The sequence below is a fragment of the Eubalaena glacialis genome, chromosome 20 (genome assembly GCF_028564815.1).
Source record: "Eubalaena glacialis isolate mEubGla1 chromosome 20, mEubGla1.1.hap2.+ XY, whole genome shotgun sequence".
NCBI lineage: Eukaryota > Metazoa > Chordata > Mammalia > Artiodactyla > Balaenidae > Eubalaena > Eubalaena glacialis.
The window spans coordinates 31741356-31769216 of NC_083735.1; the positions used below are offsets into that span (position 1 = coordinate 31741356).

The 27861-nt window shown below is 36.6% G+C and overlaps 1 protein-coding gene across 1 annotated transcript in view; it reads left to right on the forward strand.

Moving 5' to 3' along the window:
- LOC133081281 (A disintegrin and metallopeptidase domain 3-like) overlaps positions 1-27861 on the forward strand; it is a 103814-nt gene that overhangs the window by 19815 nt on the left and 56138 nt on the right. Inside the window, exons 5-7 of the mRNA XM_061177367.1 lie at positions 11915-11991; positions 12457-12634; positions 21511-21573. Coding sequence (XP_061033350.1) covers positions 11915-11991; positions 12457-12634; positions 21511-21573 — 318 coding nt within the window. The remainder of the gene's footprint in view (positions 1-11914; positions 11992-12456; positions 12635-21510; positions 21574-27861) is intronic.

The following is a 27861-nucleotide window of genomic DNA, read 5'->3' on the forward strand; positions in this document are numbered from 1 at the left end:
TTCTTATTTTAGTTCTTTGAGTTGTGAAGTTAATTAATTTGAGATCTTTTTAACGTATTTGTTTGTAGCTATACATCTACCTCTTTCCTCCGCTTTCACTGGATCCCATAAATTTTGGTATGTTGTGTTTTCTGTTTCATTTGTCTCAAGCTATTTTAAATTTCCTTTTTGATTCTTTTCTTTGATTCAATTGTTGATCAAAAATATGTTGTTAATTTCCACATAGCTGTGGATTTTTTACTTATCCTTCCACGATTCCTTTTTAGTTTCATTCCAAAACATGTTCAAAAAGGACACATTGTATGATTTAAATCTTCTTAAATTTGTTAAGAGTTGCTTTGTGACCAAACATATAATCTGTTGTGGGGAAAGCTTGTGTACACTTGAGAAGAATGTATGTTCTGCTGCTTTTGAGGGGAATGCTCTGTATGTAGCTGCTGGGTAGCTTTTGGCTATAATGTTATTTAAGTCCTCTTTTTTGTTTCTTACTCATGTCCTGTCTGCTTCCTCTACCCATTACTGAAAGTGTGGTATTGAGGTCCCATTCTATTATTGTATTGCTGTCTATATCTCTCCTCCGATTCTGTCAGTGTTTGCTGTGGGTATGTTTAGATGCTCTAATGCTGAGGGTGTATATATTTATAATGGTTATCTTTTCCTGATGGACTAACCCTTTAATCATTATAAAATATCCTTCTTTGACTCCTGTGACTGTCTTGACTTTATGTCTATTCTGTCTGGTATAAGTATAGCTACACCTGTGCCCGACACACAGTAGGCCAAACTATACCAAAACGTCGGGGTTTGGAGCAGAGAAAGGTTTATTGCAGGGCCGCGTAAGGATTCGGGTGGCTCCTGCCTTAAAAAGCCTGAGTTTCCCAGAGGCTGTCAGCAAAGCACTTTTAAAGGCAAGCTGAGGGAGGGGTGTAGTTAGTTGCTGCAAACTTCTTGATGTTGGATCCTTTGTTCTTGCAGCTGTCCATGTAGGTCAGGTCAAGATGTTCCTGTAAACCTCCAACAAGACAAATGTTATTCTCTGTTCAGGTCAGGTCACGGTCAGGGTGTCCTATACATTTCAAGCCATAGGCAACATTCTTTTACAAAAGGTGCAGAGCCAGCATGACTAAGCCCAGGCAACAGAGCACAAAGGTTAAAGTAAAAGGAACAGATCTAATATGGAGTCAGACGTGTTCTTCCCCGTTAAACACCTGCTCTCTTTCGGTTGCCATTTGTTTGGAATATATATTTTCCATCCCTTTACCTTCAGCTGCTATATGTCCTTCAATTTAAAGTGAAATTCCTGCAGACAGTATAGCGTTGAAACCCCCCTTGCCCCTTTCAGCCACTTGACAGCTTTTGTTTGTGGCATCTAAACATTTACATTTGAAGTGATTATTGATAGGGAAGTTATTTACTAGTGCCTTTTTGTTACTTGTTTCATTGATTGATTGATTGTAGTTCTTTTCTCTGTCTTTTCCTCTCTTACTGTCTTTTCTTGAGTTTCATTGATTTTTTTTTTTTTGGTTCCGTGTGTATTGATTTCTTTGTCTGTTTCTGTTATGTAACCTTTATTGATATTTTCATTTTGGTTACCATGGGGCTTACATGAAATATCATACAGCTATAACACTGTGCTTTAAGCTGATAAAAACCTCAATAACATACAAAAAGTCAGTTTTACTAATCCCCCTCATTACATTTTATGTTATCGGTATCACAGTTTGCATTATTGCATATTGTGTAACTTTTAACATGTTTTTAGTTGCAGTTATTTTTATATACTATTGTCTCTTAACTTTTATTTTAGAATTAAAAGTGATTTAATCACTACCAATACAGTAATATAGTATTTGAAATTTCCTGTGCATTTACCTTTACCAGTGACTTTCATTCTTTCTTTTGCTCTCATGTTGCTCTTTAGCACCCTTTCATTTCAAAGTGATGAATTCTCATTTGCATTTCTTGTAATGCAGATATAGTGGTGAGAAATACTTCAGCTTTTGTCTGGAAAAGTCTTTATCTCTCCATTTCTTAAGATTTTTTTTTTTAGTTTAGTTTTAGGTTACCAGCAAAATTACGACAATGGTACAGAGTTTTCCAAATATCCTCTGGAGCCACATATGCATAGCTCCTGTCTTTAATAACCTCCCCAAGCACAGTGGTAGATTTGTTACAGTTGAGGAACCTATGTGGGCACACTATAATCACCCAAAGTGCATGGTTGACATTTCAGTTCACTTTTGGTCTTGTGTATTCTGTGGGCTTGCACAAACATATAATGACATGTATCCATCGCTATAGTATCATAGAGAGTATTTTAAGTGCCCTCAAAATCCTCTGTGTTCAGCCTATTCATCGTTCATTGCCACTGTAACCCTGGGCAACGTTTAACTTTCTCCATAGTTTTGCCTTTTCCAAATTGTTATGTCGTTGGAATCATACAATATGCAGCCGTTCAGGTTGGTTTCTTTCACTTAGTAATATGCATTCAAGGTTCCTCCATGTATTGGCGTGGTTTAATAGCTAATTTCTTTTTCCCACTGAATAATAATCCATGGTTTGGATGCACTATAGTTTATGAATCCATTCACCTACTTAAAGACATCTTGGTTGCTTCCAAATTTTGACAATGTTGAAAAAGTTGCTATAAAACGTACATTTGCAGGGTTTTTGTGTGGGTTTAAGTTTTCAGCTCCTTTGGGTAGATAGCAAGGAGTGTGATTGCTGGCTGGATTGGATTGTAAGAGTATTTTTAGTTTTGTGAATATCCCCAGGTTGTCTTCGACTGGCTATCTCTACCATTTCGCATTCCCACCAGCAATGAATGAGTGTTTTGTTGCTCCACAAACTTGCCAGCATCTGTTGTCAGTGTTCTAGATTTTGACCATTCCTATCTCACTGATGCTTCAATTCTTAAAATTTTTAATATTTCTTTTTTATTTTTCAGCATGATTAGGTGACATTTACAAATAAGTTTTTGTATATCTAAAATACAACATGATTAATTCACATTTTTATTCTCTGTAAAATGGTCACCACAATCAGGTTTACTAACACATATATCACCTCAGGTGGTGACCTTTTTTGTGGTAAGAACACTTAAGGTTGACTCTCTTAGCAAATTTCAAGTGTATAACACAGTGTATAACTATGTTAACTATAGTCGCCATGCTGTATATTAGATTGCCAGAGCTTGTTCATCTTGTAAGTGAAGGCTTGTACCCTTTGACGGCATCTCCTTATCTCCCCAAACTTCCAGCCCCTGGTAACCATCATTCTCCTCTGTTTCAAGGAATTTACCTTTTTGTTGTAAGATTCCACAAGTAAGTGAGATCATAAAGTGTTTCTATTTCTCTGTCTGGCTATGTTCACTTAGTATAATGTTCTCCAGACTAATCCTTCTCACACATGGGTGAATAATATTCATACATATGTGTGATGTATATCATATGTCATTGGTTGTCTCACATATAGGATATATACCTTACATTTTCTTTATCCACTCATTCACTCTTGGACACTTAGATTGTTTCTATATCTAGGGTATCGTAAATAAAGCTGCAATGAACATGGGCGTGCTGGAGACACTTGGAAATAGCAATTTCTGTCCTTTTGGATATATATGCAGAAGTGGGATTGCTGTATCATTTGGTTTTTCTATTTTTAAGTTTTTGAGGAACCTCCGTATTGTTTTCCATAATGGCTACACCAACGTACATTCCCACCAGCAATGTGCAATGGTTCCTTTTTCTCCACGTCCAAACAAATAGCAACGTTTGTTATTGCTGCTCTTTTTGATAAAACACATCCTAACAGGTGTGAGGTGACATCTCATTGTGGTTTGATTTGTATTTCTTGCTGATTTTGATGGTGAGCACCGTTTCATATACTTGTTGGCAATTTGTTTATCTTCTTTTGGAAAGCTAACTTTTAACGTCCTTTGCCCATTGTGTATTTGGATTATTTGTTTTTCTGCTACTGAGTTATACAAATTCCTTATATAGTTTTGATCAACCCCATATCAGAGATATGGTTTGTACATATTTTCTCCCATTCCATAGGTTGTCTTTCCTTTGTGGTGCAGAAGCTGTTTATCAATAGTTTGATGCAGTTCTATTTAAAAATTTTTGCTTTTGCTGCCTGACCTTTTGATCTCAAATCCAAAAAATCATTGCCAAGAATATTATGGTTCTTTTAGGCTCTTTAGTTTGATATTTTCACATCATATTTAAGAATTTAATTCATTTCTAGTTAATATTTATAAGCGGTATAAGATAGGGGTGCAATGTCACTATTTTGCATTTGAATACCCAGTTTTTATAACACGTTTTATTGAAGAGACTATCATTTGCTCAGTCTGTGTTCTTAGCACCCTTGTCAAAGATTATTTGATGTTATTTGTGTGGATTGGTTTCTGGGCTCTCAATTCTGTTCCATTTTTCTCTCTGCTTAAATGTCAATACCATTTTTCTCTCTGTTTGCTTAATTGTCAATACTATACTGTTTTCATTACTATAGCCTCTTAATGGTGTTTGAATCAGGAAATGTGATACCTCAGCTTTCTCAAGGTTGCTTTGCCTATCTGGGGTCTTTTGTGACTCCCTAAGAATTTCAGGATATTTTTTTCTGGTTCTGTGAAAATTGCCATTAGATTTTTGATAGGAATCACATTGAATCTACAGATCACTTTAGGTAGTATGGATATTGTAACCATAATAATTCCTCCAATCCATGAGCACTGGATATCTTTCCACTGTGTCATAATTTCTTTTATCAGTGTACTGTAGGTTTAGAGTATAAGTCTTTCACCTCCTTGGTGTAATTCAATGCAAAGTATTTTATTGTTTTGGATGCTATTGTAAATGGAATTGTTTTGTTGATTTCTCTTTCTGACATTTTGTTAGTTTATAGAAACACAAATGATTTTTTATGTTGATTTTGTACTCTGTAGCATTACTCAATTTACTAATTTTTCCTTTTTAACCTGTATTGTAATTGCTTACAATTAATTGGGATGAATCCCACTTGGTTTTGGTTTACAATTTTTAAATTGATTGTTGGCTTCTATTTGCCAATATGTTATTGAGAATTTTTGCATATATTCTCATGAGAGATATTGGTTTGTAGTTCTTTTATTTAATGTCATCAGATGTTTTGTTGTTAGAATAATACTGGCCCCACAGAATGAGTTAGAAGTGTTTCCTCTGTTTCCATATTTTGAAAGAGAGTGTAGAGAATTGGTACACTTTATTCCTTAAGTGTTTGGCAGAATTCAAAAATGAACCCAATCAGGGCCTGCTGCTTTCTGATTTGGAAGGTTATCAGTTTTATTCAACTTCTTTAATAGACACAGACATATTGAGATCACCTGTTTCCTCTTCTGTGAGATTTGGCAGATGGTGTGTTTCAAGCAGTTGGACCATTTCATCTAGGATTTCAGATTTGTGGGCACAGAGTTGTTCATCACGTTCCTTTATTGTCCTTTTAATGGGCATGCGATGTATACTTAAAACACTTCTTTTCTACTGGTGTTGGTAATTAGTATCCTCTCTCTTCACTTCACATGCCGAGCGAGAGGTTTATCAATTTTATTGATCTTATCAAAGAACCAGCTTGGTTTTCATTGATTTTCTCTGTTGATTTCCTGTGTTTTCAATGTCATTGATTTCTACTTCAATTCTTAAAATTCCTCTTCTGCTGCTTCCCTTGGATTTAATTTGCTCTTCTCTTTTTAGTTTCCCAAGGGGGAAACTTAAATTACTGATTTTAGATCTTTGTTTTTTTGTCATGTATGTGTTCAATTCTATAAATTTCCCTCTAAGCACGACTTGTTGTATCCTACAACATTTTGCAAATTTGTGTTTTCTTTTGCATGGAGTTAAAAATATTGTAAAATTTATTTTGAGATTTCTTTTCTGACCCATGTGTTCCTCAGAAGCATGTTTTTTAACCTTCATGTATTTTGGGATCTTCCAGCTGTCCTCCTGCTATTGATTTCTAGCTTAATTCGGTCATGGTCTGAGAACAGACATTGTATGATTTCTATTCTTTTAAGTTTGTTAAGGTTTGTTTTATGGCTCACAATGTCAATCCTGGTGAATGTTGCGTATGAACTTGAGAAAATGTGTATTCTGCTGTTGTTGGATGACGTAGTCTATAGACATCAATTACATCCAGTTAATTGATGTTGCTGAGCTTAACTGTGCCCACTGTCAAATAACACTATGCCATCTTTCGGGTAGTGTGAGTCCCTTATAATAAACTGTCATCCCGGTTCCTCCCTCCCATTCCTTGTATCATTGCTGTCCTTCATTTCACTTGTATATAAGCGTATATATAATATTTATACAGACTATGTGTTATATATTTAATATACACAATAGGTACATAAGCATATGCAAATACATTGTTGCTATGATTTGAAGAAACTGTTCTATCAGTCAAGACTGTGAAAAATAAACATTGTTATTATCACTATTCCTTCTTCATTGGTCTGCCTTCTGCATGTAGATCCAAGTTTCTGACCTATATCATTTTCCTTCTCTGTATAGAAATGTTTCAAATCATTTCTTACAAACAAATCTACTGGCAACAGATTTCCTTAGTTGTTGTTTGTCTCACAAAGTCTTTATATCTTTCTCACTTTTGAACGATAATTTTGCAGAACAAAGAATTGCAGGTTGGTGATATTTTTCTCTCAACATTTTAAATATTTCATTCCACTCCCTTCTTGTTTGGGTGGTTTCTGAGGAGAAATCTGATGTATGTCTTATCTTTGTTCTTGTATAGACAATTTTTCTGCTCTGTGGCTTCTTTCAGGATTCTTTCCTTTATCTTGGGTTTCTGTACTTCTTAAATGATATGCCAAGGTATAGTTTTTTTAACTTGGAGTTTTTTCTTTGTTTGTTTATCTTACATGCATGCTGTTTCATGTTCTCTGAGCTTTCTGCATCTGTGGTTTAGTGTGTGATATTCATTTGGGGGAAATTCGCAGTTATTGTTGTTTCAAATATTTCTTATATTCCTTTCTGCTCCTTTTGGAATTCCCGTTACCTTTATGTCATGCCTTTGTGGTCCTCCCATATTCCTTGTATATTCTCATCTTTTGTGGTGGTGTTGTTCTGTCTTGGTTTCTTTGCTTCCAGGTTTTGAAATGTCTATTGATATATCCCCAAGTTGGGAGATTTTTTTCTCAGCCATGTCATCTACTGGTGAGCCCATCAAGGTCATTCTTCATTTCCATAACAGTTTTTTTCTTAAATCTCTAGCATTTATTTTTTTTCCCCGTAGGATTTCTAGCTCTCTGACTGCATTGTTCATCTCTTCTTGCACGATGTCTACTTTATCCATTGATCCCTTAGCATTGTAATCACACAGTTGTTTTAAATTCCCGGGCCCATAATACCAACACTGCTGCCACGTCTGGTTCTAAGGCTTACCCTCTTTCTTGAAATCACAGTTTTTTGTTTTAACGTTTTGGTATTCTTGTAATTTTTTTCTTGATAGTTGGACATAATGCACCATGTAAAAGGAACCTGCTGTAAATATGCCTTTAGTAGTGTGGTGGTGAGTGAGGTGTGGGGTGAGAGAAAGTGTTTTATAGTCCTATGATTAAGTCTCAGTTTTTTAGTGAGCCTAGGCATCAGGGCTATGGACAACACAAGTGTTTCTTGGTGGTTTGTTTGTTGTTGTTTTTTCCCCCGCAAGTGTGACAGAATGGCTAGAGTGGGCTGGATTTGGGTATTTCCTTTCCTGAGGTCAGTTAGGCTCTGATAATACCCCAGCCAGTTCATCTCTATCTAGGTAGTTTCCCCTGAAGGCAGGCCCTGTAAAGAAGAACAGAGTGCACTGATGTATTTCAAATTGAGTCCTTTCCCCCTCCCCTTGCCAGAGTCACGAGGACTTTTTCTCTGATATTAGCTGTGACATCTTGGTGGAACTCTTGAAGGTAAATCTCACAGTATTTTGGGGGTCCGTTCATGGGTTCTCTGGAGTTTTTATTTCTCAGAATTGTCCGCACTGATCTTGCAGCCTTTCATCAATCACAGTCAGGTTTTCCTGCCCTGGCACTGGTTCCAGCAGCACTTTGCACTACTGATTCTCTGCTCCAGTGAGCTGTGCCTCCCCGTGTGCCCTCTCTGCCTCTCTGATCCTGAGGGCTGCGCTTTGCACTGTGTCCTCCCTTCTTTTACACATCCAGGAAGAGCTGTTGAGTTTTAAGTCTGTTCTGCTGTCCCTTGTTGTCAGGATGGAATGGCAACGTCCAACCTTCTGACATGGAGAACCAGAAGCCAGAAGTCTCTTTTTCATTTCTGTAGTTTTGCAGTGTATAAGATATTTAGTCGACTTTTTTTTTCTCTCTCAACACTTTGAATATATCATCTCAGTCTCTTCTGGCTTGCAAGGTTTCTGCTAAAAAATCCACTGGAAGTCTTAAGGGTGTTTCATTACACATAAGTCACTTTTCTTCTGTTGCTCTCAAAATTTCCTCTCTACTTTTGACTTTTGACATTTTGATTGCAATATATCTCAGTGTGGATTTCTTTGGGGACATTTTATTTGGTGATTTTTGATCTTCTTGATACGGATATCAATTTTCTTCTGTAAGTTTGGAAAGTTTTCAGCCAATATGTATTGAAAGTGCTTCCTGTTTTTTTAACTGAAATACAGTCGACATATAACAGTGTATAGGTTTAAGGTGTACAATGTGTTGATTTGATCCATTTACATATTACAATATGATTACTGTCATTGTGTTAGCTAACATCGCTACTGCTTCACATCATCATTCTTTCTTGCTCCCTCTTTTCCTTCTGGGACTCCCATACTTTATGTATTGTTCCTTTTGTTTGTGTTCCATAGGTCCTGTAAGATTTTATCACTTTTCACTGTCTTCTTTTTGCTCCTTTGACCTGTCTTTGAGTTAGTTGAGTTAAGTCTTTCTCCTGCTTGATCTAATCTGCTGTTGAACCCTTCTGGTGAATTTTTTCAGTTCAGTTATTATTTGACAGTTCCACGATTTCTCTTTGGTACTTTTAATACTTTGTATCTCTTTTTTGAATTTCTCACTTGGTTCATGCATTGTTCTCTGGACTTCATTGAGCATCTTTATGGGAGTTATTTAAAATTTTTCATTAGGCAGATTATTTAATGTCATTTCCCTAGTGTCAGTTTCAGCCTATATCTTGTTCCTTTGTTCAAAATATCTTTTCCTTATTCCTCATTTCACTCAACACTCTGTTTTGGTGTCTGCTCATTCGACAAAGCAGTCACATCACCCAGTCTTCATGACTGGCCATGTGCAGAAGGAAACACCCACAGATCAGCCTGGCCAGTGATTTGCAATGACTTGGGGTTCCTCTACCAGCAGTTTCTCTCTCCAGGTAGAAGCAAGCCGCTGTGGTTTTTTCTGCTCTGTTTCTGCTGGGCAGGAGGGACGCTCATTGTTGTCCGTCATCCCAAGCTGCCGCCTCTGTTCCCCCTCCGACAGCTAGACTGTGGGTGAGCCATCAGTGCTCCAGGATTGGTGAGACAAGTGCTGGCTCTTGGGGCAGTACCGGTGAAGTGGGAGCACTGCCTTCAGTCGATCCACTATTACCTCCCCAGGGGAAGCGGAGAGGTGGGATTTTTCATCCCCTCACTCTGTGTTGAGTGTGGGCAAGCTGGGGCGGGAATCAAGCCACCACCTCCACGGTGGTTTGGGTGGCTAGACTGCCCTGAACCAATCAGAGCCCCGGGTCTGGTGACACTGTTCCTTGGGTGTTCGTTCCCCTCAGAAACACTGGGGCACTGGATGCTTGAACAACACCCTCTCCTCCCTTGGGTGAATCTGGGAGCTATAGGGTCTCTTCGTGATCTTATGGCAGTACTCTGGGGTAGAGTCTCTGGTGAAAGGGCACCCCAAATCTCCCTCCTGGCTTTGGTGCATCTGATTTTGCATCCTCTAAAGGTGTGCATGAGCCTGTCAATTAATTCCTGATTTCTCACAAAGGAAATTGGTCAATGAATTGCTACTTACTTGGTGTATTTGTTGGAGATGGAAGGTCCAGGGTTTTCTAAACCAACTTCTTTCTGACCAACATTCAGCCTTTATTTCTTTGAATTTTTTTCTGCTCTACAGTCTTTCTGTTCTCCTTATTGGATTCTGACACGTATTTTAAAACTTTGGGGGATGTTCCACATGTCCTTGAGGCTCTATTCATTTTCTTAACTCATTTTTCTGGGTTTTATATATTGAGTGAATTCTATTGATCTTTCTCCAGTTCATTGATTCTATCCCTTGTCATCTCCACTCTACTTTTGAGCCTATCCAGTATGTGTTGTTTTGTTTGTTTGTTTATTATATTTTTCACTTCTAGTATTTTTATTTGTTCTTTTTAATGGTTTCTATTTCTTTTCTGAGATTTTCTGTTCTTTCAGTTGTTTCAGGGTAATTTTTGATTGTGCATTGAACCAGTATTATCACCGCTGCTTTAAAATCCATCCGATAGTTCCAGATACACGTGACTCATCTCAATATTGGCATCACTGGGTTGTCTTCTCCCATTGTGCTGTGATATTCTTGGTTCTTGGTATAGTGTGTCATTTTCTATTGTATCTTTGACATTGAAATCTTCTACTGTGGAAGTCTGTCAGCCAGTTTAAGTTCAGATTTAGTGTGGTCTGTTGTTCCAGTGACCATTTAGCTTTCTTGTGGCTTTCGGTATTATTCTGTTTTGTTTCATTCTTCTGGCTCTGCTGGAGCTCACTGGCTTTCTGCTGGTGCAGCCCATAGCAGGAAAAGTTTCTTTTCTGGGCCACCTTGTATTGCTAGGTGATGCTGGGTGGTGAAGGACCCATGGAAGAGAGAGTGTTTCCTCTGGCAGTTTCCCAGCCACTGGATATTGGTACGCTTCTCACTGTGCCTCTGCTAGTGTCCCTGAGTGGGGAGAGTTTTTATCTCAGTCACTTTTTGCTGCTTAGAGTTGGGGGTTTTGAGAATTATTTCGTGAGGGTCATTTTCTCTTATCAGGTACAAGGCCAGGAGCTGCAGAAACTGAGATGCTCTCTTCTGCTGGTTAAAGGGTTGGGACCTGGTTTGCATTCTACATCTTCGTGAAGGCTTGTGGCATAGTTTGCTGGCACCAGTGAAGGCAGAAATGGCTACTGCTGCTGCCTGGTGTGGAGCAGGGTATGCTCTACCACTGTCCGTGGGTGGGAGACAGGAGGTAATCCTAGTATTGAGACGAGAGAATGGTTACTGATGGAGATGTAAGTCTGGGCGCTAATGACATATAAACACTTTCATACAAGAGAATGTGATGATACTAATGTTTTCATAGCCCAGGATTAACAGAGGAACAGGACTGATTCTAGATATCAACAGATTTCTTAGGGAAGAGAAGGGAAAATTCACTGAAAGAAAACATCCGGGGAGAAGCTGGGAAGACTAATGTTGTGAAAGTCCACTGAGAGGAGAGTTTGAACTAAGGATGATCAACATGGTGAGATATTAGAGAGAAAATAGCGAGGAAATGTCAGTTAAGATATTTTGGGCTAACTTAGAAAAAACAAACGAAATGTTCACAGTGGAAGTCAAAGTAATGCTGTTAATTACATTGAGGTAGCATTCATAGACTATATATTCAAGAAATGGGGCTGAGAAAGACAAGATGCAGATCAGAAAGTTGTTTATCAAAAATTTAGAATTATAGCAAAAATCATATGCGGGAGGATAGGAGTTGTGATTATTTATAGGCAGAAGAGGGTCAAGTGGAAAAGATTGTAGGTAGATAAGAAGGAAGTGGAATATCTGGTGAATAATACTATGGAATGCCTAATTGTGAATGTTTGACGATGTCCAGGAAGTAAGGATAAAACCAAACACTTTGTGTTCTAATCATTACAAATGTATCTTTATATTACTCCTGTTTAGGGCCATTGCTTTTATCAAGGATATGCCACAGAGATTGCAAATTCGGTTGTGACACTTAGCACCTGCTCTGGACTCAGGTAATGGCATATTGCAGAGATGTACATGACTGAAATCTTGTGTACCCTTTTACTTTTAGGATCTTCTCGAAAGGTAGATGGAAGACACAGAAAATAGACACTTTCATTATGTGTCTTCTCATCTGCTATCTTGGCCTGCTTGTCTTATCATTTTCCCTATTCTCTTTGTCTCTCTCCCAGGCTTGCAGTTATAAAATTTATTCAGAAAAAGCTGCCACTAGTATAAGAAATATCCACATTACTGAGACACACTAGAATTGCAATGACTCCTAAATGCTGTAATAGATAGAAGAAGGTAGAAAATTGGGTTTAAATGTTAATCCAAGGAAGATGGGATGATTCTTAGATATTAGACAACAAAGGCCACTATCAAATTTCTATATAATGTTTTCACTTAATATTGATTTATGTTTATCATTGAGAAATCTATGTTTTAAATTTCTTTTTATGTATTTAAATATTCAGGGGATTATTGCAGTTGGAGGATGTCAGTTATGGAATTCAACCATTGGAATCTTCAGCTACATATGAGCATATGCTTTATCAGATAAAGGATAACGAAATTGATTTTCCCCCCATAGCAGAAAATAATTCTACAACCCAATTGGCAGATCAGTCCTACAAAATTCTTGTGAAATCAGAAGTAAGTAACCCCTTTTATGGGATCTTTATTTGTGCAACTTTTGATAAACATATTCACGTTGAAATTTGTTACATTTGGAAAACAAATTTAAACTGATGTTGATGATAATAAAACCTTCTCTTGTAAGGTAATTTAAAATATTTTCTGTTTAGTCATATAATATTTAAAAATGTAATAGATATAAACATATAATCCAAAAATCAATTTTCTCACGTATACCTAATTGCAAGTATTCTTATGCACATATGTACAGTTGCACTGTTACTGAATTTGCAACCTAATAATATAATGATACTCAAATTTGCTGATTCTGACTCTGTCAGCAGTTTTGCCAGTGCATTTTTTTCTTTGTAAAAAAGTGTTATTTTGATAGAAAAGAGGCAAGAAATCATCTGAATTGTCATTGTCTAGATACAGTGCTCTTAGAACTTTGGAGTATTCGTTCTAATTCTTTTACTGTATTTAGTTATAAAGGTTGATTTATAAAAGAAGATTTATTTAACAAAAAATTATCTAATACATATATGCTTCTTTGAAATTTCCCCTTAAAATTGCTATTAAGAGGATAATGCACATTTTCTCTTATAATTAAATTATGTTACGTTTATTATTATTTTAAATTAACATTAGTTAATGTTGATTTAAAATTAAATGTATGCATAAGGAAAATAAGAAATGACCATAATACTGTTGTCTAGAGGAAATGTGTGGAATTCAGGGCAATTATTTTGATTTGTACTCTTTCTTGCTTTTTCATATACACATATATATATAAACTTAAAATATCTACTTTACAAAATTATGGCATATTCTGCATATTTGCATTTTTACTTTAATCCAGAAATGAACTGCAGTAATGTATCAAATTTTTGAGCATTCACACTTTTTTTATAAATACCTGTATCTGAGAATAGGCATATTTACAAAGTTTTTTAGATATATATACATCCTAACTTCCTCCTTAAGAGTGATTGCACAACTTTACATTTTGCCATCAGTGGCTAAGGAAATGAATCTCTGTCCACATATTCTCATGAAAATTGGATATCCTGTTTAGAGAAGCAAAACAAAATCGTAACAGATGAAACTTGAATTTAATTTATGATGATCTCCATCTCACTGTTGCTTTAATATGCTTTTATTTATTTTGCCAAAGATGTTGGTACAAATAGGATTAGTAAAATTGCCCTTTCAGAAAGTCATAAAAATGATAAAATATAATCATACATAGAAATGAAAATTTCATTTTTAATGGAACTGAGATGTGACCCCTAACCCTATGCCATCTGCATGTTGCAGTACAACACTGGACACAGTTGCAGACCATTTTCATAACTGAAATAGAGCACTGTCACATGAAGTAAATTGGATAACTTTAAAGGATTCCACAAATACTCTTCTGTGGCAGTGGGCAAACCTGAAGGGATTGACATACTTTGGGAAAGACAAAGAGCACTGCACTGGAAGCCATCCCTCTCCAGTGAATCAGCAATAAGAGAGGGATGGGAAGAGACAGAGATAGCATACAGTTCCAGCTGCCTTAGCTTGAAGTTCAAGTTGGTCAGGCTGTAGCCGCAAGAATTTGGCTGAGTAACATCATCCTTCTGTGTTTAAATGTTCTCATCTGTAAAAATCCAAAAATAAAAATAATCCCTAACTCACACAAATATTTTAAAGATTCCATAAATTTATAATTGAAAATGACTTAGCATAGTATGGGAAAAATAAGTGATCAATAAATATCACTACTACTACTATCAACATTTGCTCTCTCTAGTTTCTAATGTAGTAAAGCAAGGTAACTGGAACTAATTATGGAAAGTTTGGACACAAAACAAAATGCAATAATGAAATAAAAGAGACTAAAAGTTCAGAACCTAGAGGAAGCCAGGGATATCACTGCAGGAATTAATGGAAAGAATGAGTACTAATATGTTTGTGAATTAAATGATTGCTTTTCACCCTGAATTTGATAGGCTCAAATCTGTAGCTTTAGAGATGCATGTTTTCCCAAGCATGTTTTTACAAGCACAAATAGACAAAGTGAGTATTTTCAATATAACAGATATTTTAAAGAGAGAGAGAAAAATAAAATAAAAGCATATATTTTAAGCATGTTTTGACATTTATGAGAGGAAACACAAATAAACTCATAATCAAGGTGAATGCCTTCATGATAACCAGTGAAAAGTAGAACAAACAAAATACATAAAGGGCTTACCTGTTAAAAACATATTGGACACATGCATTTACCGTGCCCCTTCCTTAAAACCCACTAAAGTGAAAAGGAGTTTTTAACATGGCATTAACATACACACACAAACAGAACAGAAGAATAGTAATAACATTGGAAGTTGAATAGCAGATAGACAGCGGATTTAGCCACTAAAAAGCTGAATCCTTAACTGGCAATTGGGATAGGCTATAGGAAACTTGATACACACTACAGAACTACTCAAATGTTTTTGGAACAGCAAGTCCGAGTACCTTAAGGGTGGGCCTAGGAAGAGAAGTGGTTGAAAATAAGTTGTATAAATATGTGTAAAACCTGATTTCCTCTCCTAATCGATTGTTTCTGTTGTAAATTAAACTTGGCACACTAGATATTGGGAAACAGGTTTACACAATCCAAGATGTTCATTAGAATCCAGGAGGGAATCAAACCACCCAAAAGAATCAAAACTAACCATGTTGACAGCAGGGTTTTCCCAACAAACAACCCAGACAATTTACGCTCTGTGGAGACAGCAGGCCATAAGCTCCGTATGTGGTCATAGATGTTGGAATAAGCTGTCAGATGCTCAATGCCTAATACAAAGGGGCACTAGACATATGATGAAACAATTGAATATGGTAGATAGAGACATGGAAAAATTCAAAGTGCTAAAGCCTGAGGTACCAAGGAATAGAGAGAGTGAAGAAAACAAAATGACAATGTCCTCAGAGAGGTAGGAGAAAATATTTCACCACAAAATAAGAACAGAGTGCTATTTAAAAAATAACACTCAGCAGATAACAGTTCTTGGAAGGTAAAAGCATGCTGAACCTATGTAAAAACTCAAAAGAAAGTTCACAAGATAAAATTCCAGAAATCACACAAAGACTAAAATATAAACAAAAATGACAGGGAAATTTGAGAGATAAGAAATTCAATTAAAATAACAATATGGGTGATGCAGTATGAGTTCCAGTACAAATAAACATAGAAAATTGAGTTGAATAAATCACAAAACAATCGAAGAAAAATTCTCAGAATGATTTAAGTGGAGGTTCTGGACCAATATTAAAAAAAATCTGGTTTCTTATATATAAAGAAGATGCAGAATGGCATGGTCTTACGTAGCAGCAATATTGGAGGTTGAAATGCAATACAACAGTTACTTAAAAGGAGGCAAAGTGATTTCCAGCCTATAATTCTATACCCAGTCAGAACTATAAAATTGAGATTTTTTTTGGTTGAAGCCATTTCTTTCCTCCCTATTGTGAATGTCCTTCCTAATGTGGGAAACAAACCACACTTTTAAAAAAAGAGACTCTAATCTCATCCCGAATGAAAATAATAGCCAGCCACAATCACAGCCAAATTCATAAGGGGTAGTTGCCAAATACAGTGAACTTTCAATCTCATCAAAAGATGGAACAACTGTGTAAGCTGCCTCAAACTATATTCTTCATGAGAACCACTGTTAGGTCAAATACCACTAGATTTTGAAGCAACCAATTCCCGACTGTCAGTGGTTTAACATAACATGTGTGCTTTGCTCAGGCAAAGACCAAGGTGGATGAAACTGCTGGTTGTTTCCCTTTCTAGCTTCAACACGAGGCCCCAAACTGTCCCCCAGTAGTTTTTGAATCTAGACAGGATTTAAGGGAAAAGAGTGTCTATATCATCCCCTCCTTGATGCTGCTGGCCCTGGACAGCTATCTCTCACAGACTTCTCCTCTCTTGGAGAAGGAGCAAACATCATTCTTAGATAATTGGCCATTTCTTATAAAGCAAGTATAGCAACTGCCGGGGCATGGACCATTACCGGTCCATGGCCTTTTAGGAATGGGGCCGCACAGCAGGAGGTGAGCAGCAAGTAAGCGAAGCTCCATCTGTATTTACAGCCACTCCCCATCGCTCACATTTCCGCCTGAGCTCCTCCTCCTGTCATATCAGTGGTGACATCAGATTCTCATAGGAGTGTGAACCCTACTGTGAACTGCGCGTGCGAGGGAGGGATCTAGGTTGTATGCTCCTTATGAGAATCTGATGCCTGATGATCTGAGATGGAGCTGAGGTGGTGATGCTAGCGCTGGGGAGTGGCTGCAAATACAGATTATCATTAGCAGAGAGGTTTGATGGCACATAGACCATCATAAATCAGTTGCTTGTAGACTCATATCAAAACCCTATCAGTGAGCGACAAGTGACAACAAGCTCAGGGCTCCCACTGAGGGTGCATTCTGGTGAGTTGTATGATTATTTCATTATATATTACAAAGGAATAATAACAGAAATAAAGTGCACAATAAATGTAATGTGCTTGAATCATCCTGAAACCATCCCCACACCCCAGTCCATGGAAAGCTTGTCTTCCATGAAACTGGTCCCTGGTGCCAAAAAAGTTGGGGACTGCTGAATTATAGTATAAGTCACCTGTCCCCACCATTTGTTCAACAAAAGTTTGACACGAAAGAAATGAATGTATTCTAAAAGAAGAAGACTCCAAAAGGAATAAACATGGGGCATAAGAATGAATATAAATATAACATATAAGACATATACAGGATCCAAAGTGAGTTAAAAAACCATATTGATGTTGTTATATATTCATGGTCTGCCTCACAGGTGCCACCTATTGTTCTAAGATCTTTACAGTATACCCTGTCTTTCCAGTTCTTTCTACAGTTCTGAGATTGAGGACCGTTGTCCCTCTCTTCAGATAGGAAGCAGAGACCTAGAGAGTTTAAATTATTATCCTAGGAAATCCTCCAGTAAGTTACAGCTTTAAAATTCTAACCTAAATAACACAACCCCAGAGATAACGTTCTTTAGCACTCACATGTCTACCCTTACACAGTCTGTTTAAAGATCCTGGAAGTGCTCAAGAAATAAACGTAAGAGAAAAATAAAGCCATTTTTAAAATGAAAGACATTGACAATAGAACAAGTGAATAACAGAATAGACACTGTGCTAAAACCCCAAGGTGATGTTATAGTCAGGGTTAAAGAAATAGAGAAAGCAATGACATAAAAATGATGGCAGAGAAAACCAAAACTGTGTGATGGTTAATTTTATGTATCAACTTCCCTGGGCCACCGTGCCCAGATGGTTAGTCAGATTTTCTGGGTGTTTCTGTGAGGGTGTTTTTAATAAGATTAAGAACTGTATCTGTGGAGTTTGTGTAAAGTAGATGGTCCTCAATAATGTGGGTAGACCTCATCCAATAGGTTGAAGTCCTGAATATAAGAAAAGGATGTAACTTCCCCTGAGTAAGACAGGACTCTCTAGCTGACAGCTCTCCAACTGGAACTGGAACATCAACTCTCCCCATATCTCCATCCCACTAACCAGCCAGCCTCCATAACGATATGAGCCAATTCCTTGTAATACATCTAATTATAATAAGTATATTAAATGTGTAAATATACACACATATTCTATTGGTTCTGTTTCTCTGGGGAACCCTGACTAATAGAGTGTGAAAGATTGCTAATGGAAATTCAGGATAATCAATATTGTCATTCATGAATAAAATCACAACCAAAGTATTCCAACATATGAAGGAAGAAAACTCTGTTGAAACAAAGAAGTCCTGAACTTGAAAATTTTCAAATTACAAGAAATCCTTATGAAAACTGGTGACACCGAGATACAATGTATTTTGGACTTTATCAATAAATAATGAATAATGCTATAGGCATCTTGGCCTCAAAGAAAGTCACCCACAAAGGTAGAAAAACTCAGACTGGCATTAGCCTTTGCCAAAGTGAAGTGCTTGTAAGATAGTCAAGAATGTCTAACTAGGGAGTAGAGAAAATGGCTTCTCCAGGGGGTACACAATATCCCAGCAATTTGTTATCCAGTCAAGTTGCCATTATACTCCAATAACGTGTGCTTTTTCAAAGACTTTGAGACAATATTACATACGTCAGTAAAGAAAACAGGAATTGAATGAATTTAACAGATTTCGGTAGAAAACCACAGAATCATGGCAATAGTGTCAGAAATACCATTTGGCAACATTCAGTACACATTCATGGTAAATAGTAGGAATAGAAAACTTCCTTGATCTCATAAAGAGCATCTATTAGCATCCACAGCTAACGTAAAGAATGTAAATGACTGAATGCTTTGCTCCTGTTATGGACTGCAGGCTTGTGTTCCCCCAAAATTCATATTTTGAAACCTTAACTTTCAATAGGACGGTATTAGGAGTTGAAGCCTATGGAAAGTAATTAGGGTTAGATTATGTATGAGGGTGGGCCCCTCATGGTGGGATTAATGCTCTTATACAAAAAGGAAGAGGCACGGGATCCCTCTCTCTGTTCTCCATCACATGAGCGTACAGGAGATCTGCAAAGTAGGAGGAGTGGTGTCACCAGCGATCACATCTGCTGGTGTCTTGATCTTGAAGTTTCCAGCCTCTAGAAATGTCAGAAATCCATGTTTGTGGTTTAAGCCACCTAGTCTATGGTATAGTTGTTATAGCCCCAGACTGAAGAAAACCACCCCTGAGATTAGGGATAATGCAAGGTTGTTTGCCTTCACTACTTCCAGTCAACATTTTACTAGAGTTCTTAGGTAGTACAATAGGAAAAAGAATAATGATAAAGGGTATACATTTTTGAAAGGAAAAATAACCCTATTTCTTTAGTGATCTAACTCTCTACATAGAAAGTCCTAAAGAATCTCCATTAAGGCAATCCGGACTAATTAAGAGAGTCTAGCAAAGTCACAGGGAAAAAGAAAGATAAGATATTCATTTTCCCCAAATTGATCTGTAGATTCAGTGTATTCCCAATCAAAATTCCAGAAGACATTTTGTAGAAATTGATTCTCAAATTCATAAGGAAATGCAAATACCTAGAAGAGTCAAAGAGTTTTGAAAATTGAAGAAAAGAACAAGGTGAAGGGCTTACATTGCTTTTTCTTAAGCGGCCAGATAGTAAATATTTCAGGCTTGTGGGGCATATGTTCTGTTGCAGCTACTTCACTCACCCTTTGCAGCGTGAAATCAGCGTAGACAAACTATAAACAAACGGGGGTGGCTGTGTTCCAATAATATGTTTTTTTACAAACAGGTGGTTATACCATGGGCCGTCGTTTGCTGACCCCTGCTGTGGAGAAACATATCATGTTTTTGGTATAAGGGTAGGCATATAGGATAGTGGAACACAATAGATGAGAAGTAGACCCACGTGCTCTTGCCCAAATTATTATCCACAAAGCTGCTAAGGCCTTTGAAAAGTAAAGAATGATCTCTTCATCAAATGATGCAAGAAGATTGGATTTCCACGTGGAATAAAATGGGAATTGACCCTTATTCCAAAAATATGAATTAGAGCATAGTCAAGGCTAAACATAAAATTTCTAGTAGGGGACTTGGAGAAACCACATTAATGAGCCACAAGCCTGTGAAGAGATGTTCAACATCATTAATCACCCAAGAACTGCGAATTAAAACCTCAGTGAGACCTCGGTACAGACTGACAAGAATGCATGCAATGCAAAAGATTGACAATACCAAATACAGGCAAGAATGTGGAGCAATTGACATTCTTATTAGTTCTTGGAGAAAAAGCAGAATGATCAAACTACTATAGAAAGTAACCTGGAACTTTTGTACTACTTTACACATATACAGGTATCATGCGGATCAGGTTTTCCAATTCTAAGTAATCAACCAAGAAAGAATGAAAGACTATAACTGCCCAAAGACCTGTATGTGGATATTCATAGCCACTATATTTACAATAGCTAATATGTTTAAATAATCCAAAGGATCATCAACAGTTAAATGTATAAACAAACTGTTTTGTGTTTCTAAAATGGCACACTTCCTAGCAACAAAAACAAATGGATCACTAATAATCACAGCAACAAAGATGTGTGGTGAGTGAAAGAAGCCAGATATCGAAGAAGACATGCAATATGATTCCATTTGTGTGAAATTCTAGGTTAAGTTATTGTAACCTATGGTGAGAGAAAGCAGATCACTGGTTACCTTGAGACTTGTAGGCTATTAACTTGGAAGAGGGTGATGGAAACATTATTTATTTTAGTGATGGAAATGGTTGCATGGGTGTAAATATTGCTACCAGTTCATGTAACTGTATTCTTAAAATAGATGCATTTTATTGAGAGTAGGCCACAATAAAGTTAATATAAATAATTACAAGTACAAAAATGATGATAAAAAAGAGGTAACATTAGGGGGAAAGTTGATGGGAATTTGTTTAGCTTGAAGGTTGGGGTGAGGGACCAAGAGGAAGGTATTGAGAGGCAGGAACAAGGATTCTCCCTTATTTCAGTAACTTTTTTGAGGATTCTAATTCTCAAGAATATAAGGTGAAAGCTTCTGATTTGTTCCTAAAATTTTCATACAGAATCTCACCAGCTTATTTACTCAGTGGGCATCAATCTTCTTATTTCTCTAATATCTATAGCTTTATGTATTTGTATATGTATCTACCACCTAACTATCTATCTACCTATATCTCTCTATCTTTCTGTCTGTGTATCTATCTATAACTCTGTATGTGTGCGTGTGCATGTGTGTGTGTATGTGTGTCTGTATGTATATAATTATATAATGTACATGATAATTACAAACAATGTAAAATTTTTTAAATGTTTTATTTAATTCATGTTCTCTGTTTTTTGCAGAAAAATCCTGGTGTGCTGTTGAAAAGAGTTCTGAAAATACAAGTCATTATGGATAAAGCCTTGGTATGCATTCTTGATATATTTCATTGTATCTTTTTTGTATTTAAATTGAAAGGGGATATGTAAAAGAATCTTTATTTGCAATGCAGATATACGTCACTCTGTTCAAAATGTGTATCTCAGTATAGCAGTACATAAAAAATGTTGTCAATTGCCTTTCCATTGGTATGGGGGAATCAATACCAATATTTATTAGAAAGAATGTAAAACTTCATATATAAGGGAGGATTGTATTGCACTGTAATCTATTGGATTATAACTAGCTGCATATACTTCTGGATCCACCCAAAATTGTGGTGAAACTCTTCCTTAAATCAATTTCCATTTTAAAATAAGCTATTTCATTTATTACTCAGTTGAAGATCCTTTTATTAAATATTATCTTTTATAAGATTATTTTATGCTGTGTAATTGCTTGGGTTCTCTGTTGGAAATTCCATTTTTTAAAAATAGGAAGAATAATTCATAGGAACATATTTGATTATGGAACTTTTTGTTTATACAATTAGTTTTAGCAAAAACTTATGGGCAGGCAGCAAGTTAAAGAAAAAACTTGCTTTGTCCATTATCACTAGTAATTTTGTATAAGTCTCTCAATGAGTTTCATGATGTTCTAGATTTTTTGCATAAAAGGAAATATTCAGATCTTTAAATAATTTTTATAAAAGTATTAACAGGAAGTAATGATATGACACTAGCTCTGGGACCCCTGGGCCCTGCAACCAGACTCCAGGACCCAGCTCTGCCTACCAGTAGACTGGCAGGAACCCCAGGACTTGGCTTCACCCACCAGTGGGAGGGCTACAGCCCTGGAGTATTCTGGACCTTGACTCCATACAGCAGTGAGCCAGCACTATCCCCAGAGCCCCCTGGAGTTTCACAGTCAGCTGCCTTATGACCTGGTCCTGGCGACCAGCAGCTGGCAGCCTGTGCCTGAGGCAGCATTGGCAACCACCTGAACCAGGGGCCAAGCAAGCCCACCAGACTTTCCACATAGTCAGCCTGCCACAACAGGAAGACCCACACAGCCCACATTGGGGAACCACTAGAGTCTATACCACAGGTGAAGAGAGTGGAGAATGCTGCTGGAACACACAGGAGGTCTCCTGCAAAAGGCCACTCTCCAGCATTAGGAAACACAACCAACTTATCAGGTACATAAACATACAAATACTAAGGCAAAATGAGGCTACAGAGGAACACATTCCAGATGAAGGAACAAGATCAAAGCCCATAAGAAGATCTAAGTGAAGTGGAGATAGGCAACATACTTGAGAAAGAGGTCAGGGTAGTGCTCGTAAAGATGATCAGAGAACTTGGCAGAAGAATGGAGGCACAGAGCAAGATGTTAGAAATTTTAAGCAAAGAGTTAGAAAATATAAAGAATGACCAAACATAGATGAAGAATACAATAGCTGAAATGAAAAATACAACTAAAAGGAATCAATAGTAGACTAAATGATACAGAAGAATGGATCAATGAGCTGGAAGACAGAGTAATGGAAATTACAGATGTGGAACAGAAAAAAGAATGAAAAGAAATGAGGACTGTTTAAGAGACCTCTGGGACAACATCAGGCACACTAATACTTGCATTTTAGGGGTCCCAGAAGGAGAAGAGAGAGAGAGAGAAAGGAACTGAAAACATATTTGAAGACATAATAGCTGAAAACTTCCCTCACATGGGAAATGAAACAGATATCCAGATCCAGGAAGCCCAGAAAGTCCATATAGGATTAACCCAAAGATGAACATACCAAAACATATAGTAATAAAAATGACAAAAATTAAAGATGAAAAGAGAATATTGAAAGCAGGAAAAGGAAAACAACAAATAACATAAAAAGGAATTCCCATAAGGCTATCAGCTGACTTTTCAGCAGTAACTCTGCAGTCCAGAAGGGAGTGGCACAATATATTTAACGTGTTGAAAGTGAAAAACCTACAACCAAGAATACAGTACACAGCAAGGCTCTCATTCCAATTTGATACAGGGATCCAAATCTATACAGACAAGCAAAACCTAAAAGAGTTCAGCAACACAAAACCAGTGTTACAAGAAATGTCAAAACAATTTTGCTAAGAAAAAAGCCAGGTCCAAAAACTGGAAACATAAAAATTATGAAAGAAAAAAGCTCACTAGTAAAAGCAAACATACAGTAAAGGTAGGATATCATCTCACATGCAAAACTGGAAGGAAGGTTAAAAGACTTATGCCTTTTAACAAAATCACCTATATCCAGAATAAGGAATAAGGAGATACATAAAACAATTAGATGTAAAATAAGATATTAAAAACAGTGATTGTGAGGGGAGGAGAGTATTCATGCATGGTTGTTAAAATGTATTTGAAATTAAGAGATCAGCAAGTTAAAAACAGTCATTCATATCTATATATCTATATCTTTATAAAAACCTCACAGTAACTGCAAACCACAAACCTATACTAGATGCACACACACAAAAGTAAAAGGAATCCAAACATAACACTAAAGATAGTCTTCAAATCATATGAAAAGGGAACAAAAGAAGAAGAAAGGAACAAAAAAGACTTACAAAAACAAGTCCAAAACAATTAGCAAAATGGAAATGAGAACACACATATCAATAATTACTTTAAATGTAAATGGACTAAATGCTCCAATAAAAAAAGAAATAGAGTGGTTGAATGGATACAAAAACAAGACCCGTATGGCCTGTAAGACTCTCACTCCAGATCTAAAGACACACAGACTGAAAGGGAGGGGATGGAAAAAGGTATTCCATGCAAAAGGAAATCGAAAGAAAGACAGGTTAGATATACTTATATCTGACAAAATAGTTTTTAGAAAGGGACTGTTACAAGAGACAAAGAAGGACACTATATAATGATCAAGGCATCAATCCAAGGAAAAGATATATCAATTGTACATATACATGCACCCAGCATAGGAGCACCTCAATCTGTAAAGCAAATATTAATGGACATAAAGGGAGAAATTGACAGTAACACAATAACAGTAGGCAATTTAGCACCCCACTTGCATCAGTGAACAGATCATCCAGACAGAAAATCAGTAAGGAATCAAAGGCCTTAAGTGACATATTTGACCAAATGGATATATTGGTCATTCCATCCAAAAGCTGCAGGATGCACATTCTTTTCAACTGCACATGGCACACTGTACAGGATAGATCACATGCTAGACTATAAAACAAGCCTCGGTAAATCTGAGAAAATTGAATTCATATCAAGCATCTTGTCTAACCACAATGCTATGAGACTAGAAATGAACTACAAGAAAACTACTGCAAAAAACCCCCAGACACATGGAGGCTACACAATATGCTACTAAACAACCAATGGGTCACTGTAAAACCAAAGAGGAAATAAAAACTTCCTGGAGACAAATGAAAAGGAAAACACAGTGATCCAAAAATCTGAGACACAGCAAAAGCAAAATTCTAAGAGGGAGGTTTATAGAGACACTAGCTTGTCTCAGGAAACAAGAAAAATCTCAAACAACCTAACCCTATAGCCAAGGGAATGAGTAAAAGAAGAACAAATAAAACTCAAAATTAGTAGAAGGAAAGAAAGCATAAGGAGAACAGAAGAGAAATAAATGAAATAGGTATAAAAGAACAATAGAAAAAACCAATGAAACTAAGAGCTGAATCTTTGAAAAGATAAACAAAATTGATAAAACTTTAGGCAGACTCATCAAGGAAAAGGAGAGAGGGCCCACAACAGTACAATCAGAAATGAAAGAGGAGAAGTTACAACTGACACCACAGAAATACAAAAGATCATAAGAGACTACTGTGAACAACTGCATGCCAATAAAATGTACAACCTAGAAGACATGGACAAATTCTTAAAAATGTTCAATCTCCCAAGACTGAACCAGGAGGAAATAGAAAATAGGAACAGAACAATTGCCAGTAATGAAATTGAATCAGTAATTTTAAAACTCCCAGCAAACAAAATTCCAGGACCAGATGGCTTCACAGGTGAATTCTGCCAAACACTTAAGAGAAGAGTTAGCATCTATTCTGCTCAAACGATTCCACAAAATTGGAGAGGAAGGAACCCTTCTGAACTTATTCTGTGAGAACAGCATCACCCTGGTATGAAAACCAGACAAAGATATCACAAAAAAGGAAAATTACAGGCCAATACCACTGATGGACATAGATGCAAAAGTCCTCAACAAAATATTAGCAAACCAATTCCAACAAGGCATTAAAAGGATCATACACCATGATTAAGTGGAGTTTATCCCAGGGATGCAAGGATTTTTCAATATCCACAAAAAAATCAGTGTGTTACACCTACAGATGGCCAAGAGCCACATAAAAAAAACAGATGTTCATCTCAATAGACGCAGAAAAAGCTTTTGACAAAATACAACCTCCATTTATGAGAAAAACTCTCCAGAAAGGGGACATAGAGGGAACATACCTCAACATAATAGAGCTCATATAGCACAAACCCACAGCTAACATCATACTTAATGGTGAAAAGCTGAAAGCACTTCCTCTAAGACCAGGAACAAGACAAGCATGTCCTTGCTCACAACTTTTATTCCACATAGTATTAGAAGTCCTTGCCACAGCAATCAGGCAAGAAAAAGAAATCAAATGAATCCAACTTGGATAGGAAGAAGTAAAATAGTCACTGTTTGCAGATGACATGATACTATGCATAGAAAATCCTAAAGACACCTCCAAAAACCAGGAGAGCTCATCAATGTATTTCATAAACTTTCTGGATGCAAAATTAATATACAGAAATCAGTTGCATTTCTATAGACTAACAGTGAACTATCAGAAGGAAAAATTAAGAAAACTATCTCATTTTACCATTACATCAAAAAGAATACTCCCTAGGAATAAATCTAACTGAGGAGGTAAAAGACCTGTACACAAAAAGATGGAAACATACACTGTTTCCATAGATTGGAGGAATTACTATTGTTAAAATGACCATACTACCCAAGGCAATCTACAGATTCAATGTAATCCCTATCAAAATCCAATGGCATTTTTCACAAAACTAGAACAAATAATTCTAAAGTTTGTATGGAAACACAAAAGACCATGAATAGCCAAAGCAGTGTTGAGAAAGAAGAACAGAGAAAGGCATCACACTCCCTGACTGTAGACTATACCACAAATCTGCAGTAATCAAAATAGTATGATACAGGAACAAAAACAGACACATAGATCACTGGAAGAGAATAAAGAGCCCAGAAATAAACTCATGCACTTGTGGTCAATTAATCTACAACAAAAGAGGCAAGAATATACAATGGAGAAAAAAACAGTCTTTTCAATAAGTGGCGCTGGGAAAACAGGACAGCTACATGTAAAAGACTGAAATTAGAACATTTTCTCACACCATATAGAAAAATAAACTCACAATGGATTAAAGACTTCATGTAAGGCAGGAGAGCATAATACTCCTAGAAGAAAATATAGGCAGAACACTCTTTGTCATAAATCATAGCAATGTTTTTTTGTTGTGTTTTGGTTTGGTTTTTTTTAATCTGTCTCCTCAGGCAAAGAAAGCAAAAGAAAAAAATAAACAACTGGTCCCTAATTAAACTTAAAAGCTTTTGCCCACCAAAGGAAACCATAAACAAATGTAAAGTGAACCTACTGAATGGGAGAAAATAGTTGCAAATTATATGACTGATAAAGGGTTAACATCCAAAATATGTAAATAGCTCATACAACTCAATATCAAAAAACAACCCAATTAAAAAATGGGCAAAAGAACTGAATAGACACTTTTTCCCAAGAAGACCTACAGATGGCCAACAGGCACATGAAAAGATACTCAACATCACTGATTGTCAGAGAAGTGCAAATCAAAACCACAATGAGATGTCACCTCACACCTATCAGAATGGCTATCATCAAAAAGGCCACAAATAACAAATGTTGGCAAGGATGTGGTTAAAAGGGAACCCTTGTACACCTGTTGGAGGGAATGTAAATTGATGTAACCACTGTGGAAAACAGTATGGCGGTTCCTCAAAAAATTAAAAATAGAACTAACATATGATGCAGCAATTATACTCCTGGGTATATATTTGAAAAAAATGAAAATACTAATTGGAAACATACATGCACCCCAGTGTTCATAGCAGCATTATTTACAATAACCAAGGTATGGAAGCTACCTAAGTACCCATCAACATATGAATGGATAAAGATGTGATACACACACACACACACACACACACACACACACACACACACACACAATGGAATACTACTCAGCCATAAAAAGTAATGAAATTTTGC